The following is a 21,331-nucleotide window of genomic DNA, read 5'->3' as shown; positions in this document are numbered from 1 at the left end:
ACCGGGACCCGCCAGGGAGAAACAGAGCTGCTTAATTCGGCTGCACAGATAGGAAACACCTCGGCTGACAGGATGCACCACTCTGTTTGGAAAAAAAATCTTTTTGGTTTATACCGGCAGTTGGCAACCAGCATATTAGGTGCATTACCGCCACCTTCTGCTCCGGAGTGTAGACCAGAGATTAAATCCTACACATTAATCCTGTCTGTCTGAAATGAAAACTCTACTGCTCCACCCACTTGGCAGGTTCATTCAAGTTTTAAGGCTTCCTAAATTCTTCCTTCATATATTGTCTTTCTTGATCATACTTAGTACAATCTATGTTTGCAAGCATAATAGTCTCCTCAGCCATCTGGAAAAAAATATGTGCATATATCGGTATTGGTGCATATATCGATAATCAGCAAACGGCCACAGTGATTTGGAAATATCGGCATATCGGATATCAGCAAAAAATCTAATATCGTGCATCCCTAAAAAATATAATAATTTTAAAGGTTCCTTGTTTCAGAACTACCCGCCACGTTGCCACGGATACATCCACGCAAGTTGCTGATATCAAATCTCTAAACTGGCACAATGCATAACTGCTTTCTTTCATAATTTTACCTTGACAGGATTGATTTAGACATGTAACACAGTTCACATACCTCCATCTGCTCTCTCCCTGTGTGGAGGTCAGGATAACTGATGACGGCTGGATACGAGTCAAATATGACTGCCATCCCAGGGCTGGATACACACACAAAAAATGATTCTTGGCCTTCATAAACATGAAGCAATATTTTAAAGTAAACTGTAACTGAAATATATGAACTCAAAAGTTTATTTATTATTAAACTTAATGTAAATGTGCTTCCACACATTGACCTCATACATCCTCACACACTGCAGGAGAAATGACCTATTTAATTATTTATTATTATTATTTAATTAATTATTAATTATTTAATTCCATTTTTAATTCAATTTAATTTTCAATGTAATTCAGTTTCAGTTTAGTTAAAATTGCATAAATTAATTTTGATTAAATTAAATTTAACAATTCAATTTAATAATTGGATTTTATTTTAGTTCAACATTTTATTTAATATGATTTTATTATTCAATTCAATTTAATAATTAATTCATCCCTGCTGGGAGGAGCTAAGACACAAAGAGGAGATAAAGTGAGGGAGCGAAGCACCATGTTAGCCAAATGGAAAGCATCCATTGTGATTACAACCCCTGATATCCTCCATCTTTTGCTTTTTAGAGGACATTTTTTCTTCCAGCATCGCAACATTTAAATTGCTTGATGTCAAAATAACTTGTTTGAGCAATGATGACAAATTTGATAACACCGTATGCCTGATATATCAACTGTCTGATGTCATATCCAGCGGTAAAATAATTCTTTGTTCACCACCGTTCATTTATCTCACAGATGCTGCTATCACTGTCAATGAGTCTAAAACTTGAGGGTTGTCAGATCATCAGGAAGGAGCCCCCATATCTCTTAATTTCTTCTCCATCAAAGTATCCTACTTTTAACAGAAAACACACAAACCTGGCAAACTCTGCAGAGACTTTACCGATAACACTGTGAGGAGTTACAATGACAAAACCATTTCAGATCATAGCAATATTTGTGGGGACAATTCAACAACCTCTTGACATTGTTGGGGACATATCTCTTCCATCCAAACCCAGATCTACACCTATGATGTACAGCGTCTCCAGTGTTTACTGTGAGTCTGTATAGTGGATTACGGAGCATTTTCAACACCTCCACTCATTAGGAATACTTCTTTTAGTGCTTTGGGGGGGATAGAAATACTGTATGTCTAATTTGGATTCACTGAATAACTGCAGATCTGTGATCTTATTTTACATGTACTTTTTTTATGACTATGTTTCACGCTACAAGACACTTCCATTAAAATCACCTTTTAAATCACCTTTGCAATGTGAGCACGTGTATTTCCTTTATTACCAGGGACGACACAAGCAAGACTGCAAGCATAAGTTGCACTGTTGGACCTCCCCACTTTGCCCAGGGCTTACAAAGGCTAGTTATTAAAATGACAGGTGGTGTCACTTTTTACACTTCCTTTGAGGTACAGGCTGTAACTACTATCGTGTAAAGAAAGTGTACTGAGGGAGGGGAAAAAACTTTACTAGCATGTTGCATAATGTTGAATTTCGAGGGCCCCTCTCGTTCTTTCACAGGTGAAAAGAGAATTCACACTGACATGCTTCGTTTCATCACCCTGACACAGCTGCCAGTCTCAAAGCTGCAACGCAATCTCTGCATGCAAGACATTTCTCTGTAATACTGGTGTGGTTATGTCAACAGCTATAAAAGTATACATAATGCACATTGGCAGATGGGGAACAGCATTAGAAGAGTGGCATGAAGACACTGTTCAGATGTTTTAAACTACCGAAACAGTATTTACCTTATATGGCTCATTGAAGTTCTGAACTGAATTATTGGGATAAAAAGCATATTTTTCCACTCAGATTCTGACTCAAGGTTCAGATGTTTAGTTTTTGAGCTTGAAAAAGTATTTAATGAATTCCCTCATAAATCCTAAAGAGTAAAGGTCTCTCAAGGGGAGCAACATATATAACTGCTCAGCAAAAACAAACACAGATAGAGCGACCCCTCTTCACCATGTACATTGCATCCTGCAAAGTAATTTTACTGTGAGAAACTCCATTTGTTATTTTGTGTAATCGTTTTGACTGTCTCCAGTCCTTTTGACTCATTATAAAATCTATGTTTCAGCAATGATTAAGACTTAACACCTTTAGTCCAGTGATAAAGTGTAAGTTGGTGTCATGTTGGTGACAGCATTGGCTAATGTTAGCCGCAAACTACACAGTACAGATTAAACACTCATGAAAAAGGATTGCAGTCTTCAAATAGTTTTAGTTTTTAATTTTATTTCTGCACCATACAAACATTTGGCCCATCCCACATGGGATTACAAGACACCACTATTTTACAAAACATGCATCTTCCAGTAAAACATAAACGAAGCGTATACAGGAGCATGTGGAAAAAGAAAAGAACACATGCAAAATAGAACAAAACAAAACAAATATACCAAATTAACTGTTCACAGAGGAGAACTGTTATATATCAGATTATCTCGATAAAGGACTTTTTTTCTCTTCTCCCAGGCTGCAACTGGCTAATTTATTTATATGTTTCATATGTGAACAGACAACTGAGTCTTTGTGCATCTTCAATATCTATTTCTATCTTACTAAACAAAGAATTGCACAGTTCCCAATAAAAAGGACAGTGGAAAACAAAACGGAACTCATTTAGACAGCACGTTGGATAAATCAGCTTTTCTTCTTCTAGATTAACACACTGTCCAGTTTCAACAGTAATATGTTTTTTTGTTGTTTTTTTTTTTTTTTTTTACCAAACTTGCAGTAACTTGCTCTATTTTGAAATCACTGACATAGTAATTTGTGGTAGAGACAAACTCAGACTACATCCCGCCTTTGAAACACATACCAAACAGAGCACCTTGACCTCAGTAAGAGATGTCTGTCAAAATGTGTCGGCCTGTTTTGATTGGAGCAGTAGGGAGCTGCAGTGCGTCTGTGACCCTGCTGAAGTGTCAACGAGCAAGATGCTGATTCCTCACCTGCTCCGGGGCGACTCTGCACTTACTGACCTAAGATGAGGTTGAGAGGAAGGTCTGAGAGGAGTATTTTGCCCTCAGGGGATGAAGAGAGGACAAAAAAATCTCACTGATATCTAAAATTGGTGACATAGTAACACAGTTAATAACAAATATAATATATAAAAAGTTTTACAAAATAATGGAAACACCACATGATTCAAGATTTTGAAGACTCTCATGACAGTTAATGACGCAGGCATTTTGATATGCAAAGCAGACATGAAAGCTCTGCAACGAGGCAAAAGTTTCTCTGACTAAACTGCAACTCAAAAGTATATTTAACATGTCAGGAGGAACAGTGTCAAACATTGTGAAGGCATATGACAATACAGTCAATTCCGTTATAAGCAGAATATTAATGTTGTAGCTGGTTTAACTGCTTCAAATTCTGCTGGTAAGTTTAAACTCTATTTTTATGAACTCACTGTATGTTTTGCTTGCTAAGTTGCTAAAGAATTGACCAATAAACATGTGTTTTTAGTTGTGGAGATTTGTTCAAAAAAATGTACCAATAATAAGAGAAGTAGGCTTTCAAACATGATGTTGATCCAGCAAGAAACTCTTCAGGGATCTTGTCGAGAGGTCAAGAGTCATTAGAGGTAGGCAGTTACCAGAATTGAGAGTGACTGATGGTGTGAGTCAGACAGTTGTCCCAAGGAGGGGTCAGGGGGAGGTCAACATCACCATTTTGATTCTTCTCAGCCCTCAGGTATCATGTTTTTCCATCTGCTTATCGCAAGAGAATTTTTCAAAACTCTTAACATTGTTGAACACAAAAGTCCACTGAGAAATTTTCAGTTTTTGTCTGTTAATTAGCAAATGAAAAGTCTTGTAGCGCAGTTGCCTTCCCCTCTGTCCTGTCTCACACTACTTCCTCCCTTTGACCTTAATTACTGCCCGAAGAGTCAAATAAAATAGGACAGGGGTGGAGTATAGAGGGTAGGACTGCAACTGGATAAAGTCATTTTGCAATTGAAATATGTTGTTGTTTTCCCAGAAAACGTGGTCCTCTGAGTTTTCTCAGTGTAAGTAGATGGAAATAGGGCAGTGAGGCGGGATGTCAGAGTTCCTCAAAGGCCTCACTGCACATCTGCACTGTGCAACAGAGGACACACCACTAACAGGAACCAGATCCACATCATCTAAAGGTCAGATGCTAGAATCAGCGGTTAGGCACGCTTACACAATTTTAGTGCGTTTGTGTGTCATATTCTGACATTGTTATTGGACGTTATTGTAAATGACAACATCGGCGATCTGCAAAGATTCAAGTATAATCCTGTTTTTAATTAAACTCTGCGGTGATAACTACACAATGGAAAAAAAATTAGGTTTACCTCAAAATGTAGCACACACACTTGTTAATCCCAGCTGGTGCTGGTGGTGGTCAGCTCCTTCTCTGAGTAATTGCTGTATCTGGGAGTGTATGCGCCAATTTGCGCATGTGTGTACATTCATCTTTTTTAAGTCTGTTGTGAAAACGATGGAATTCCCCATTGAACTTACTCACTTCTTGATACTGCAGCTGCTGGTCTGTTTTACTTGGACTGTTAGTGCTGTGGTTTAGAGATGGTACTCACTGTGGTCAGTGAGTGACGTGTTACCTTTGGCTGGCACACTTTTTGTTGCGCACATATACAGGACATCTGTTGTTAGGCACCATGAGGAGTCATCATCATCATCATGTTAATGGTACATGTCTCTAAGCATCATTAAGAGCAGCATATTGTTTTATCTCTCTAGTCCAGTGCTGTGTTATTGTGTGAGCTTCACCCAGAGGACAGACATTTTTTCCACAGGCAGGACATCTACAGTACTTCAAAGGCTTTTGTTAATGAATCTAACAGATATCTTTAGACAGTAGCAAGAAACAATATCCCTTATGGGCCGGAAAGTGACTCGATACTGTGATTAAATTGGCCACAATAACATCTGTGTGGATCAGGGGTCAAGTGCACGCCCGGTTTCACTTAAATCAGTGATGCATTAATAACATCTGTAGAACAATGTCAAATTTGCATTTGCAGATCTGAGCTCCAACTCTTTAATCTAATACATCATTGTGATGGAAAATTATAACAGCAGCATGGCCGTGGTTGCAGTCATGACAGTATTTTACACATGTATTTCCTCACCATTTTAAAAACTTCAGTAATATACTCAGTAATATACAGAGCCTGTTATATCTCTTAACAAATAATCTATGACAGACTGTGAACATATCTTGATAGGTAACTTTAAGTGTACTTAAGAAAAATGTGAGCTTTCATGGTTCCTAACATTATTGTAGTATTAAGCAGTGTTTGAACAGCTAGATAAGATGTAATGTAAATCATTTGGCTGTAAGTTTTTTAGAATTAACTGTGGAGATTTGTGCAAACTCTGAAGTTCACATAAAGTGACACGTGAGCATCTCTGATGTGGAGAAAATCCCCAAAGGTCGACAACTGTCGCTGCAGACATTTAAGTGTCCATCACAGAGTCCAAAATGAAAAAAACTTTAGTCCAGCTGCTTGGGATAAACTTATATTTTATGGGAGATCTTTGGTGTGTGGTCAGAGCTGTGATATCTATGATAGTTTGGGAGTATAAGGTTTTAGTTTCATCATAAAAATCTTATAAAACCAAGAAAATCATCTTCTTTTGTAATTATAGTTTCTTTACTTTCAAATTCAACTAAAGGTGGACTGAGGAATGAAAATGATTCCAAGTCACTGTTTCATAAAACTAATCATATTTAAGATATTTTAATTGATAACACTGTCCTAAACACAGCTGGAGTAAGTTAATTAATCCATTGGAATAAGATCAATATTTAGCGTGATTGTAGCAGTGCACGTCAGTCAGAGATCAGTTGTGAAACTTCACAGATGTTTGTCCCATTGAGAGATTTGCAGTAGAAAATACAGATGTTTGACTTTGAGACGTATGGGGCCACCATCAATGCAGCTTGAGCGTTTTGTCTCCTCTCATTGCCAGCGAAATCCCAGAGCATGAGACAGGAGGTGGGAGCCCGCCAGTATCAGCCCATGATATCATGAGAAAGGAAGTGAGCTGCGTTAAATGTTCCTAGGATTCAATTTATGAAGTCCCTCTGAACTGCACGTGGAAACAAAGGGAGCGGATTTATATACTGACATCTGACACTGATTTTTTTATATCATCAGCATCAGGAAGATGACGCAGTCAGGTGTTGTTTGGACTTGGTCGTATTGTCAGGTATTTCTGTTATTGAGTCTAGTTTCTGTGGACTCAGTACTCACACTCTTTGAGCTTGTTTGTCAAGAAATTTCTCAGTTTTCTTTCAGCATCTATTGGGAGCCTGAAAGCAATTAAATATTCCCTCTTAGTGGTCCACATGTTGAAGTACAGAACTCGTAAATATGAGCTGCTGCTTGTAGGAACACATAAAATGAGAAAACTCACTTAACTTTATCAAAAGGTTGACGTTTACTAAAACGTCTACATCCCCAACACATGGGGAGAAGAGGGGGGATATTATCACGTTCCAGTCTTATAAAAGGTTAAATCACAATTTTTGGGAATTTCTGTCAGAGTGAATGACTAACAGTACCAGTATGAGTCATTTACAGCAAATCATCACATCTCTGCAAAGGACACACTGCAAGACACTGCAGGAGTCTACTGATGCCTGCTTGATGTTTTCCTGTTGCTTGTATGTCACAAATATACAGTTTGAATTAAATAAATTTCAGAAAAACTTTCAATTTGGTGTCATAACAGAAAAAATAGCTTTATATTTTGTGAGCTGAAATGTTTTTCTCGTTAAAGTGACTTATGTTGCCATATGGAAACACTTCATAGATGCTGGTGATTTTGTTCCTCATTTTTCTTAATTTGCTGCTTACAGCAAATATAAAGGGAACATTTTTCCTGTGGTTTCATAAGTAATGCAGTAAGGTGTTAATCTTACACACTATTATGGCCCCATCAAAGAGATGGTCTGTGAAGCCATGAGTATATTTCAAAGGCTGGTCAAGATCAAAAGATCGTGGGAAGATTAAAACCCTGCCTGCACTCACTTTATTTAAGTCATCTTTATTGATGATATTTAGTCTGGGATCTTAGGTGAATCATTAACAGTAAACGCTCTTTTCGCATGGAATAGTCCCATTAAGGTTTGACTAATCTAAGGACAGTTCCCACAGAATGTCAGGTAAAAGCAGATTTTTCAGTCATGGTGGTCAGTTATTTCTGAAAACATCACCACCAATATCTACACAAACTCTCAAATGACATGTTAAAGTTTTACTTTAAACCTCCTAATGCAAATGTACTTTGCTCATTTTTAGAGATGTCATCATATAAAGTTTCCTTTCAGTCAAACTTTTAACCAAAAGTTAAAAGTTACAACCAACACTCTGGGGGTCAGGCCCAGTTTCTCTGAGAGAATATCAATTAAAGCAGATTAAGCTTTAATCGAAACAGTAAAGCCTTTTTTAAAACGTGGCTTTCTAAAACATCTTGAAAATGAACCACAAACCACATTAATTGTGCAATCTTGGACTGAGTTAAACATTATTAACTCCAGTCACCCCTGTTAGTCTTCATGAATGAGAGTGTATGTGCACAAAGCGCTGGCCTAGAGCTGCTTATAAAAGTTGGACCATCAAAATACAAATTTGATGGATTTGGAGAAGAAAGTAAAGATAAAATGCACTTAGTAATACAATACCATCTTTGTGACAGCTTTGTCAGTCCGTGTAAAATCTAATGATCTTTGCATGTGTCTTGAGGAAAGTGGGGTTCCCTCACACTGTTTATTACAATACACTTAAGACTCATTGATTCAGTCCATAAATCTAAGGTTTGAAGGCCCCAAAAGACTTACATCAGAGCTCAAGCTCTATGTGAAAATGATATGAACTAAGCCATGCACAGCTGATTTCACAGCACTCAGTTGAAGGCTGATTGCATTGAGAAGATATCAATCATCAGTTGAAGGAAAAAAAGGGACAGACTAAAAGTTTTCGAGAAACACCACAAACGGACTCCTGAAAATGTATTTCAAAGCCACTAGATCAAAACAATTCAACAACAACTTATCATGAACTGATGATTTAGAAATGTCATAAAAAATATTTCAGATGAAAATCACAAACATAAACACTGATGTTAGGTATAATTTTAGCAACCTCTGTTGAAAGACTGTGCAACATTTTAAGATCTGAATGAATGAATGAATAAATAAATGTACCAACAACAAAAACTGATTTTAAAAAAGCAATAGTTACAGAGCACACGCCTGTTTTGCCTACAGGTGTTGGTGGCATAATAGACCATTAATTATTACATTTGTATAGTTCGCACCAGATTCCATGAACCAATGGCACATACTGTAGGAACAGCCGCTGATATTTGATAAAGTGATAGTTCACTTTGTGTGCTGATATTGATACCGCAACTATTGAGAACATTCCCATTTTCCTCTTGTTGTGTGCCCATTGGGTGGCTGCAGTTGTGGACCAACAAGCCTAAGAAAAGCAATGTTTCAAAGATGTACAAACATTTCTCATCTTTATGTGACAGTAAGTCACGAGGAAGGGAAAGTTATTATAAATCCCTGAGGCAGGTGGAGCCACATGACAGATGTAAAACAAGCGTCCTACTACTGCTGACCAATAAGGTAATGACTATTCTGTGCCTGTAGAATCTGGTGACTACAGACCCTTATGAATACATCACAACCCCCCACAGCATCCATCGATTGCTTACAACTGTGAGACATCAGAGTGTCGTCACGTGCGGATCACAAGTGAGGACTGTCTCTCTCTGTGTCTTTAGCCAGACTCTGCAGCAGAAACTTCTGGAAGTCCTCGTCACACGACTCAGGGACCAGAAACTCCAGCAGCAGGTCACAGATGCAGTAGAGCAGATGCCTTAACAGAGTCACAAAAACACAGTTAATGACAGACTGACATCAACTGATATTAATATAGATGATAATGATAATTTAATACAATATCATTTCTATCTTAGTGTGAGTGGTACTCATTATAAAATTCTTGGTATAATTGTTTTCTCATACAATTTGGTTTCTGAGCTCCTGAGTGTGGTTGTCTTGAAATAACAGGATCTGACTTATGTTTACTGGACAGTTTGGTTGTTGACTCACTTGTTTATCTGATGGTCCTGTAAAGACTCCAGCATGGTCTCCAAGCTCAGCCTGTATTTTTCACTGCCCAGCATGTCAGTGATGAGCTCTGTTCAAGACACAAATAATGAAACAAACCAGAAAGCATAACATTGATGCAGGAGCAGTGGAAACCAAAATAGCATTAAAACATCTATAATCTGAATCTAATACCTGGAAGCAGCTGCATCAGACATTCCAGACATCGCTCTTTGGTTTCCTCTCTTTCTGCGGCACTGCGCTCTGGCCTTGGTTGAGCGGGCAGTGTGCCGCCTGGCCATACAGCTTCCTGCAGCACTTGTAAGTAAATCACCCAGCAGGGGGCACTGGTAAGGTGTGCAACTCCTACGTCCAACCATCTGAGAGAGAAATCAATAAAGTATTTTATACAGCAGTGTTCCTCTGAGCATGAGAGTCTGTTTTTCTACTAGATATGATCCATTACACTGTACAAACAATCAGAAATAAATGTGTATAATGTACATGCAAACATGCTTTAACTGATTAGGAGAGAATGAAACACACGCACACACAAATGTTAGAACTCCCAGAGGCGTATGTCAAGTCCAAAAATGGAAGCCAAGTTAATGACAGCAGAACACTAGAGATTAGACAAGCACAGTTCCCACAGACTGTGTGGTGAAGCGAGCCCAGTGGTAACTGTAGACAAGTCTTTGTTTAAATCTGTGTACACACTAAGGCATAAATATTGAATTTAAAGACTAAAACAATGTAGTGAGAAGAAATCAGGGCAAACATCATGCAGAATTCATGTCCCACAAACTAGTACCTCATAAAAATGTTTTTGTTTTGTTTTTTTACTAGAAAAGGACCCAGTGTCTATATTGTATGGAGGAAAAATGATTGAGTGCCACAGTGTCATCTGCTAGCTAAGCACATCTGCCGTCACATACATTTAACTTATAACTGTTGTATTTTTATTATAATGGATGAATAAATTAATCAATCCACCAGTTTTCAGTAATCCTGAATACTGATGTAAAAGGAAAATAAGACATCTTAAGTTTTAATGGAAAAATATTACTTTATCTATGTGGTGACATAAAAGAACAAACCTAGGCAGGAGATGGTTAAAAATAAAAATCATATGAGCTAATACATTATAAAAACACACCATTTCATACAACTCACTGGTCGTCTCTAGGGTGTCTCACGGTGTCAGGCAGTGAGTTATTTATATGTTCGAACTGCACGTACAGTAGACAAATAGTTGTGAAAGCTACACAGAAGCCAAAAGAAACACCTGCCTCTCAATGAAAGTGCCAAAGAGCAGTCTGATGGTCTTCTGTATGTTCTCAGTGCACAGCCAACTCCACTGGTCCTTCATCAGCAGACACAAGATGTTCAAAGCAACATCTGCCACAGCTGTGTCTGCAGTACACACAAACAAACACAGATACACACTAAACGTATAGTATCACAATTCTGGAAACAGTGGAGACATCTTAAAACATATGGAATACAGACACAAAACACACCAACACTGGAGAGTGACTGCTAGGACTACTCAGCTGCTGCCTATACAGAAAGTGGAGCTGTGCTGCACTCAAGTGGCGATATACTGTTACTGCATGTTGATTGTCCAGGCTTGACTGTCTGTAAAGCGCATGAGGATAATTCATTGCATATTGCTGTTATGGATAAAACTAAGACAAGACTGTTGTGTGAATCTCAACCTGTCCCGTGATTTTTCCCTGAAGTCTTCTTCTCTTTGCCAGACTGCCCACATCTCTGCTTGGCGGCCTCCTTCCCATTTAGCTCACATAAAAGTCTTTCCTGCTCCACGACAAAGCTCTCCAGGCCAGAGAGTGACATGCCATTGAGCACCTAAACAACCATAATGATCAAAACAAATGTGTTAGCTGTGTCCAGCACCTGTTTCAAACACACATTTATCAATCAAACATGGTAAATATACTGTATGTAAGACAATTTACAGCGCTGCCTTCACTGAAGCAGTATGTCACTTTAGGATGCAAGTCAGGTATGTTCAGAGCTGGGGAAATTTTGCTTGGGAACATAAGCCTCCTGATGCAAAAAACACAAAAACAGAAATCCCTCATTACAGTCAAATAACAAAACACTTCAAAATCATTCTTAACATTGTGAGACAGAAGGGTGACCAGTAGTTTCTAACCTGTGGGTCAGGAGGCCCAAAGGGGTCTAAAAATAATATTTCTTGTGAAATCCTGGATAATTTTATCCCCTCAGGCCTTAAAGATTTATCTAAATGAATAAATCTAAGAAATTAGTCCTTAGTTAAACTGCAACAAAATGGCACTTCTTTAATATTAAGGGGTCACACACCATTCTTTGGGAACTACTGTTTTGGACTGATAGAGTTCTCACCTGTACTTTCTGTTGTCCATTGTTCTTCCATCTGCATCTCCTTCAAGGTCTTCGGTTGGACTGAGGGGCTCAGGATGGGGGAAAGCTGTTTTCAATGTGTCTAAAGCATTTTCCATCATCTTTAATAGCAATCCAGTTGGAGAAAACACGAGACTGTTAATAACCCCTTGTAGAAAAAATACCAAAGAAAATACGTTGATCATACTCTGTATTGAATCTACAATATGTACAAATAGTGAGCTGGACATGTGGCCAGTCCTCTAACTTTAAAGCATTAGTACAACATTGTGAGAAGTACATTTATTCACATTCTTGCCAGGAGTTAAATGAGAAGATTAATACCACTCTCATGCAGCTAGAGCCAGGAGACGCTTAGCTTAACATAAAGACTGGAAACAGGGAAACAGCCAGCCTGTTTCTGTCCAAAGGTAACAAAAAACCTCCTAGTATCACTTCTATAGCTCACAAATTAATGCATTATATTCATTAACCATTAACTTCCATGAGTCACTGCTGGTTGTCTAGCAACTGGTCCCAACAAAGAAATTGTCCAGCACATAACCTTTTGTAAAACAGTGAATTATTGTTTTTACATTTTGGCTTTTGTACAGATTAAACAAATTAGATATGATGTGTTAATTGGTGAGCTTTGAGGTGCTATCCCAAGAATATATAGCACGTACCACTTTCAGCAGACTAATGTGAAAACAACCTTGTAGTGTCAAACTCCGCACATACATCAGTTCAAAGCTCAAACATTCAACTGAAGGAACAAAAAGTAAAACACATTCTGGGTGTAAAAATTGCCAAAATGATCTTACAATCACAGTCAGACTCCTTCTTACCTTATCAATTCTTGACTTGACAAAAGGCTTTCTTCCAAAATATGTGCAAACATCAGAGTTTAGAGCCAAGAACTCCTGCATGTCCTCACTGTTGGCTGTCTCAGGAATGCTGTTTAATTGCTAGAAAAAAAAATCAATCAAACTACAGGACCACGCAAATAATTACTGATCATGTAGAGTGATGTCATGATCCTAATACCTACTTTAAGGAACGTGTCCAGTTGACTTTTACGGGCTTCAACCTTCTCACTGTCAGGATTGCCAAATGGGAGATCAGGGAAAATTTTCTTTGGGCCTTTGACATCTGAAATACATAACACTGACTGACAATGATATATCTGTTTTGGTATTCGAAAGTTAAATTATCTATTCAAGCAGAGAATCATTTCTCACTCTTGATTAATTTCTTGACTTCGGGCTTCTCCTCTAAACGTGTTTGCAAGTTGAGGAACTCGCTGTATCTCCGGTTGACAGTGTGACCAGCCACAGGTTGCAAAGTGCCATCGTTTTCAGCATCAGCCACTGTGTCAAACTATGAAACAGAAAGTAAAAGGTAATGTATGAAAACCAATAATACATATTCAAATATTAATCAAGCAGATTTGCACTTTTAATCTTACCTTTACAGTGTAGAGAGTGTAAGGATGTGTGCCAGTGCCACGCTGCTCCTTTGCAGTGACTGTGCCAGCAATTTGCACATTCTGGATGTTCACAGGAGCAGCCGGGTTGTGCGGAGCATCAAAGTTGTAGGGGGTTAGACAAAGCCTTCTTGGCGGACAAGTTGGGGATTTTTCTTGGGCAATACCTGCTGGCCACAGGGAGTCCTCGGGCACCACCACCTTCGGCCCAAGATTTTTCAGTGGACCGAAGCAGCCGACAGCCTCATCATCCTTTAAAGTCATCACATTGCAGAAGTTGGTTGGGGGACCACAGTCACAAAAGCGTCCTGTTTGGTCGTCTTCTGAGTCTGACGGAATTAGGGAGTCCAGTGAAAGCACTTTGGACTCTGATGAGTTGGAGTATTGGCCAGATGTGAGTGAACAGCAGTTCACTTTACATGGTGTGAGCAGACCTGCATGGCAACCTTTGACTTTACCAGCAGTCGTTGACGTCAGGCTAACCATGCTGCCCTGTGAGGAATCACTCTGACAGATTGTGCTCTGGCTCTGCAGGTCATCAAAGTCAGAGGTGCTACTGCTGGTGAGGCCTGCTTGATCAGAAGATGACAGTGACTGGCAGGTGGTCCAAGACTCTTGCTGGATCTGGCATCTGTACAGGGCACCTACCGGGAGCTCATCCACATTGATATCCTGTGGTTCTCTGGACCTGGTGAATATTTCTATGATGGTCTGGTTTAGCCAGTCAGGATCAGACACCCTGCTTATGAGTGGCAGCAGCACATTGCAAGTGATGAGCTCTGTAACCATGTAACCTCCAGTCCTGGTTTCCATTTGAGGATATGGAACAAGCACATGCAAGACGAGGTTAACTAGAGCTCTTGAGTAGCTGAGCTCAGCAACTGCACTGCTAACAGCTGGGTGAGGGGCGTCTACTTCACTGTAAAGCTGCCAGAGTTGAACGCTCTCCCTCTGCGTCGACTGTATCTGCCTTGCCGTCATGTAGCTCTGCAGGTGACAGCCATACAGCTCTAGAAGCCGTTGAACTAGTGCTTTTCTGTCCACTCGCCTTGCTCGCTCCTTTAGCTCCATCACTGACTCCAGCATCGAATTGCACACTGCACGTTCAAACTCCCCCTCCACCTCTGGCAGCAGAGTGCGATACCATGAGGACACAAAGTCACGCACCGCTTTGTGGACAGCACTGTGGATCTCATGGTTCAACCTCCACTCATGTTCAGGTGAATACAGAGGTGGATTCACTTTGCCAAGTGGCAAAAAGTGTTCCAAGTGGAGATGGCTGTTGGCATCCAATACTGCACGGGACCCAAGCCAACCTCCGAGGACCACCAAGAGACTGGTGAAGATGCAGAGGAGCCAGACGTTCACGAGGAGATGGAAGAGGACAAGCCATGCCAGCAGAGCTCCAAATCCTAACAGCCTCCGCTGCCCGAGTAACTCTGAGAGAGTCCAGTGACTAGAGCTCTTTGATGAATGCATTATAGTCAGCAGGTGAAATGTGTCCTGCTAAGAAAGGACATATATAGGGATTATAAGAAGTAGAGGAAAAATGTTGATTTTGTAATTTCCAATATCACCTTTCACAGCTGCCTTTCAGTACAGCTATGCACAGAAAAAGATTACAAATTTCTATCTTGTCACAGAACAAGCAACAAAAATGAAATTGTGGTGCTTAGAGCTGCTTGCTTTACCAGATGTATAAACTCCAAACAACCAAGCAATTGTAGGTCTTGGTTGCACCATGTTTTCTGTATTTTGATGGGACTTTTAATTATTTAATTAATTTCCACCACTGTTAAGTGAATGCAGAGTGGATACTGTGTACCTTTTTCATATATCATTAGCAATATGTGTTTGAACTGAGACAATCATGACTATAACTTACCCCCCTTATGCAATACCAGCAATGATACAGTTAAAACTGAATTCAACACAGTGACGATTACAGCCGTGGTCACTCTCTGCCTTAAATCAATCATACTGTGTGCTTATGAGAGACTGTTTCAGGTCAACAGAGGGATTACTACATTTATTCTCTGTGTTTTATTACAAAATACAGAACACTGCACAAAAAATATGTGCAGAGTAATGTTTTTGGGTTGATGTACCTGGAGGAGCTAACCGCCCAAAAGAGTACGAACCACTATATGATCACAGCCACATGGTTTTCTGATTGCTTTGTTGTAGAAAAATGTTTTGGGTTCAGGATATCAGGAAAACTACTGTTATATCTTTATGGGTTTCCTGAATCTTTTGATCACAAAAGACAGTCAAGCTCCAATGATAGTTTACCTTGTACAGTGAGTTTTTTTCACTTCAGGGTCAGATTTGAACTTTCAGTCAAGATGAAAAGCAGTTAACATTAAAACCACAGAGACCTAATGATTTCTTAAAGGAGTGAAAGTGAAGGGTTAAGATGTCTTTTTGCACATGCTTAAAAAACATTTATCTATCATTTGGCTCTTCTCATGTGTAAATGTCCTTTGATTATCAGCATGTAGTGGATTGGTCTCTGAAATAGCGAACGTGTTTTTTTTTTAAACTAAAGTTGATACCGAGCTAGCCAGGAGTCGAACCTAGAATCTTCTGATCCGTAGTCAGACGCGTTATCCATTGCGCCACTAGCCCTACAGAGAGTGAGAAAATATGAGGCCTCAAACAGGGAAATATGCGTGAGCTGTCCAGTTTAAAGTTTTGTCAAATGGAACGGAGGCTGGACTAAATGAAAGTACCAAGGTAAAACAGTAACCCTTCCAGCTACTGCCGTGACCCGGATTCAAACCTGGGTTGCTGCGGCCACAACGCAGAGTACTAACCATTATACGATCACGGCCACGTGGCCTTTGGATGGCTTTGTTGTTGTGGTTAAATGTTTGGAGCTTAGTATTACTCTTACATCTTAATGGGTTTCCTTGAATCTTTTGATCACAAAAGACAGTCAAGTTCCAATGATGGTTTACCTTGTACTGTGACTTTTTTCCTTCAGGGTCAGATTTGGAACTTTCAGTCAAGATGAAAAGCATTGAACATTCAAACCACAGGTTTCTTAAAGGAGTGAAACTGAAGGGTTGACATGTCTTTTTGCACATGCTTAAGCAGCATTTATCTATAATTTGGCTCTTCTCGTGCGTAAATGTCCTTTGATAATTGGCGTGTAGTGGATTGGTCTGGGAAATAGAGAACATGTGGGTTTTTGTTTTTTTTTGTTTTAAGCTAAAGTTGATACCGAGCTAGCCAGGAGTCGAACCTAGAATCTTCTGATCCGTAGTCAGACGCGTTATCCATTGCGCCACTAGCCCTACACTGAAACTGAAAATATGGGGCCTCAAACAGGGAAATATGCGTGCGCTGTCCAGTTTAAAGTTTTGTCAAATGGAACGGAGGCTGGACTAAATGAAAGCACCAAGGTAAAACAGTAACCCTTCCAGCTACTGCCGTGACCCGGATTCAAACTGGGGTTACTGTGGCCACAACCTAGAGTAATAACCACTATACGATCACTGCCACATGGCCTTCTTATAGCTTTGTTGTTGTAGTTAAATGTCAAGTTCCAACGCTGGTTTACCTTGCACTGTTACTTTTTCCTTTATGGTCAAGGTTTGTATTTTAAATCAAGATGAAAAGCAATTAACATTTAAACCACAGAGACCTAATGATATCTTAAAGGAGTGAAAGTGAAGGGTTAAGATGTCTTTTTGCACATGCTTAAGCAGCATTTATCTGTCATTTGGCTCTTCTCGTGTGTAAATGTCCTTTGATAATCAGCACGTAGTGGATTGGTCTCTGAAATAGAGAACGTGTTTTTTTACGCTAAAGTTGATACCGAGCTAGCCAGGAGTTGAACCTAGAATCTTCTGAATCTTCATTGCGCCACTAGCCCTACAGAGAGTGAGAAAATATGGGGCCTCAAACAGGGAAATATGCATGAGCTGTCCAGTTTAAAGTTTTGTCAAATGGAACGGAGGATGGACTAAATGAAAGCACCAAGGTAAAACAGTAACCCTTCCAGCTACTGCCGTGACCCGGATTCGAACCGGGGTTGCTGCGGCCACAACGCAGAGTACTAACCACTATACGATCACGGCCACATGGCCTTCGGATTGCTTTGTTGTTGTGGTTAAATGTTTGGAGCTTAGTATTACTCTTACATCTTAATGGGTTTCCTTGAATCTTTTGATCACAAAAGACAGTCAAGTTCCAATGATGGTTTACCTTGTACTGTGACTTTTTCCTTTATGGTTAAGGTTTGTCTTTTAAATCAAGATGAAAAGCAGTTAACATTAAAACCACAGAGACCTAATGATTTCTTAAAGGAGTGAAAGTGAAGGGTTAAGATGTCTTTTTGCACATGCCTAAGCAGCATTTATCTGTCATTTGGCTCTTCTCATGTGTAAATGTCCTTTGATAATCGGTGTATAGTGGATTGTTCTGGGAAATAGAGAACATGTGGTGTTTTTTTGTTTTAAGCTAAAGTTGATACCGAGCTAGCCAGGAGTCGAACCTAGAATCTTCTGATCCGTAGTCAGACGCGTTATCCATTGCGCCACTAGCCCTACAGAGAGTGAGAAAATATGGGGCCTCAAACAGGGAAATATGCATGAGCTGTCCAGTTTAAAGTTTTGTCAAATGGAACGGAGGCTGGACTAAATGAAAGCACCAAGGTAAAACACTAACCCCTCCAGCTACTGCCGTGACACAGATTCGAACCAAGGTTGCTGTGGCCACAACACAGAGCACTAACCACTACACGATCACTGCCACATGGCCTTCTTATTGCTTTGTTGTTGTAGTTATATGTTTCAAGCTTAGTATTACTCTTACATCTTTATGGGTTTCCTTGAATCTCTTCATCTCAACAGACAGTCAAGTTCCAATGATGGTTTACCTTGTACTGTGACTTTTTCCTTTATGGTTAAGGTTTGTCTTTTAAATCAAGATGAAAAGCAGTTAACATTAAAACCACAGAGACCTAATGATTTCTTAAAGGAGTGAAAGTGAATGGTTCTGGTGTCTCTTTGCACATGCTTGAAGAACATTTATCTATCATTTGGCTCTTCTCATGTGTAAATGTCCTTTGATAATCAGCATGTAGTGGATTGGTCTCTGAAATAGAGAACGTGTTTTTTAAGCTAAAGTTGATACCGAGCTAGCCAGGAGTCGAACCTAGAATCTTCTGATCCGTAGTCAGACGCGTTATCCATTGCGCCACTAGCCCTACAGAGAGTGAGAAAATATGGGGCCTCAAACAGGAAAATATGCGTGAGCTGTCCAGTTTAAAGTTTTGTCAAATGGAACGGAGGATGGACTAAATGAAAGCACCAAGGTAAAACACTAACCCCTCCAGCTACTGCCGTGACCCGGATTCGAACCGGGGTTGCTGCGGCCACAACGCAGAGTACTAACCACTATACGATCACGGCCACGTGGCCTTCTTATTGCTTCGTTGTTGTAGTTAAATTTCAAGTTCCAACACTGGTTTACCTTGCACTTTTACTTTTCCCTTTATGGTCAAGGTTTGTCTTTTAAATCAAGATGAAAAGCAATTAACATTAAAACCACAGAGGCCTAATGATTTCTGAAAAGAGTGAAAGTGAAGGGTTAAGATGTCCCTGCATCTGCTGAATTATCCCAGTTTACTCCTAATAGTGGTTTATGCTGCTTCACCCATAGATCAAATACATTATCTAAAATAAAAATAGGCTATTTAAAAATATCAAAGTAAAGGGCAGCAACGCAACAGTCTATTGTGCAAACAACAATAAAATTAGAAATGGACTTTTACTGTGGTGTGACAATAGAGATGATACATGATGTCTAGGATACATGATGACGCAGTAAATGGACCTGAGGTTGCCTTTTTTGCAGAGATGTGGGTAAAAGAGGGGCCACACCCCGCGGATGACCCCTCCACGGGAAACCATAAAAAGAAGAACAGAAGTCTGTCTTCAAAGCAGACTATTTTCTTAGTCTGACGAGTAGACATGTTTTTCATTTATTTTTATGATGGCAGCACGTTGTGTTATTGCATGTTTCTATTACATATTTAAGTTTGCTGCGCAAAGAGTTGAATTAAACGGTGACTTGCAAGAATGGCACGTCTAACCAAATATCCACAGTACTGAAAGGAGTGTTGGGGGATTTAATTCTGCCACATTAAATTAGCATTTAACCTGTTTTGTTGTATATGATCACATCTCCTATGTGTCCGCATGAGGAAAGGACAAGGCTTGAACTTGACATCACATTGCTGAGAGTGAAAATATCGGGCTACTTTATAAATTAAAAAATGGATTAAAATGTTCCTGTAAATGCGGTGATCAAGTTAAAGTTTCGTAATTGTTTTATTAAAGTTTTAATTAACTTTAAATGTTATAAATGTTACTGTAACACGCTGTAATTAATAGCTTAATATGCTTCATAATCTATATGAGCACAATGTGGTTCTGATTTATTTTCATGAATAAAAACCTTTCAAACTCCACCGCCCTACCCCGGTACCACGTGACAGAGCTAATGTCAACACTTGTTGCCATGGAAATTTGACCGGACAGTCAATACTCTGCTGTCTGTAGTTACACTATAAACTGGAGAGTTCATTTAAACCACTATTTTATGACATTATTCTTCAGTATTTTGATTAAGCGTCCGGATAAAATGCTACTAGCATAACTTGTTTACAAAATATAGTAGGCTATATACAGTTAGAGCTAACTGACATGGGACTGTTCAGTTAAACTATTAAGAATATTTATTCCCGTTGTAAAGTCAGCTGAGAGGCAGTAATATAAAATACGGTACCTGAAAGGTTATAGGAGCTGCAGGTCGTGTAGGATGTCCTCCTCCTTACAGCCATTGCTTTAATCCTCCAACAAAGATTATCTGGATCAGTCTGCGAGTCAAGATAGACTCAAAAGGCCCATATGGACAGTTAGCTGCTGTTAGGTGTCCACATGACCTGCCAGTAAGAAAACAATCCGCTCTGTTAGAGAGCAACACTTTACAGCTGGTCTCAATCATCTATATTGCGTCTGTGAAACAATAATCTCCAATAGGTTACTACTATATATAGTAGGCAACACTCAGCAGAGGTGTTTTGGCTCGGGAGTGTGCATGTTTACACTTAATTTTGTGTCTTTGATTAAATTGTTGTACAGCAGTACGTCTTTGTCCCACCACCATTTAGCCTATTTAGACTTAACACATCTCTTCAGCTTTGGGTGGCTGGTTAATAATTTAGTTTACATGAGCTCCACCTTGTGGAGCAGCTTTAGAGGTACATCCCCAAATTAGCTCTAATTAGTTAGTTCAGTCTTTAATAGGCTACCTGTTCTGTTTGACCAACCAGTTTACAAACCAAGTACACTTGTAGGCTACATTTACTATTAAAATTGCTCAAAATAACTGTCATAAATTATTCAATTGAAAACAAAATAGTTTTGTATAACCCTACATTATTATTATTATTATTATTATTGTTGTTGTTGTTGTTGTTGTTGTTGTTGTTATTACTATTATCATCATCATCATCAATAATAATAATAATAATAATAATATCGATCTATTATAATAAGCCTGTTAATCCTCATCCTATCAACATATTTAATATAAAAGGACTACCAACTAGGGTCATTGGGG

At 39.2% G+C, this 21,331-nt stretch overlaps 1 protein-coding gene and 6 non-coding genes across 10 annotated transcripts; all 7 read right to left on the bottom strand.

The window, feature by feature from the left end:
- Nucleotides 1-8,677: 8,677 nt before the first annotated feature.
- snx19a (sorting nexin 19a) lies at nt 8,678-20,900 on the bottom strand. 4 transcript variants are annotated; one of them, XM_067607867.1, is made up of 12 exons: nt 20,495-20,894; nt 13,679-15,202; nt 13,452-13,590; nt 13,262-13,377; nt 13,059-13,178; nt 12,214-12,332; nt 11,802-11,892; nt 11,541-11,691; nt 11,112-11,235; nt 10,018-10,202; nt 9,826-9,913; nt 8,678-9,589 (listed from the first exon to the last, which is right to left on the bottom strand). In XM_067607867.1, exons 2-12 carry the CDS (start codon nt 15,173-15,175, stop codon nt 9,460-9,462), a joined length of 2,760 nt encoding a protein of 919 aa, XP_067463968.1. In that variant the 5' UTR covers nt 15,176-15,202; nt 20,495-20,894; the 3' UTR covers nt 8,678-9,459. The 4 variants fall into 4 exon arrangements, with proteins under 4 accessions (XP_067463968.1, XP_067463969.1, XP_067463970.1 ...); XM_067607868.1 differs by having other exon boundaries at nt 13,679-15,199; XM_067607869.1 differs by having other exon boundaries at nt 13,262-13,362; nt 20,495-20,892.
- Nucleotides 16,252-16,324, bottom strand: trnar-acg (transfer RNA arginine (anticodon ACG)). Its single transcript has one exon. It is a non-coding gene; the product is annotated as a tRNA-Arg (tRNA).
- On the bottom strand, nt 16,923-16,995 carry trnar-acg (transfer RNA arginine (anticodon ACG)). Its single transcript has one exon. It is a non-coding gene; the product is annotated as a tRNA-Arg (tRNA).
- Nucleotides 17,710-17,781, bottom strand: trnah-gug (transfer RNA histidin (anticodon GUG)). Its single transcript has one exon. It is a non-coding gene; the product is annotated as a tRNA-His (tRNA).
- On the bottom strand, nt 18,177-18,249 carry trnar-acg (transfer RNA arginine (anticodon ACG)). The gene has a single exon. It is a non-coding gene; the product is annotated as a tRNA-Arg (tRNA).
- Nucleotides 18,839-18,911, bottom strand: trnar-acg (transfer RNA arginine (anticodon ACG)). Its single transcript has one exon. It is a non-coding gene; the product is annotated as a tRNA-Arg (tRNA).
- Nucleotides 19,045-19,116, bottom strand: trnah-gug (transfer RNA histidin (anticodon GUG)). Its single transcript has one exon. It is a non-coding gene; the product is annotated as a tRNA-His (tRNA).
- Nucleotides 20,901-21,331: the final 431 nt, after the last annotated feature.

Source organism: Thunnus thynnus, chromosome 13 (genome assembly GCF_963924715.1).
Source record: "Thunnus thynnus chromosome 13, fThuThy2.1, whole genome shotgun sequence".
In the NCBI taxonomy this organism is placed as follows: Eukaryota; Metazoa; Chordata; class Actinopteri; order Scombriformes; family Scombridae; genus Thunnus; species Thunnus thynnus.
The sequence above is the reverse complement of the archived record's forward strand: the minus strand, read 5'-3'. Positions and strand labels throughout refer to the sequence as shown.

Bases quoted from the DNA above. Each gene is read 5' to 3' on its own strand.
- snx19a (XM_067607867.1), bottom strand. From the start codon at position 15,175: ATGCATTCATCAAAGAGCTCTAGTCACTGGACTCTCTCAGAGTTACTC. The intron at 11,692-11,801 runs GTAAATTGTCTT...ATGGTTGTTTAG, and splicing joins GCTTCAGTGAAGGCAGCGCT to GTGCTCAATGGCATGTCACT. The intron at 9,914-10,017 runs GTATTAGATTCA...TGTCTTGAACAG, and splicing joins TCTGATGCAGCTGCTTCCAG to AGCTCATCACTGACATGCTG.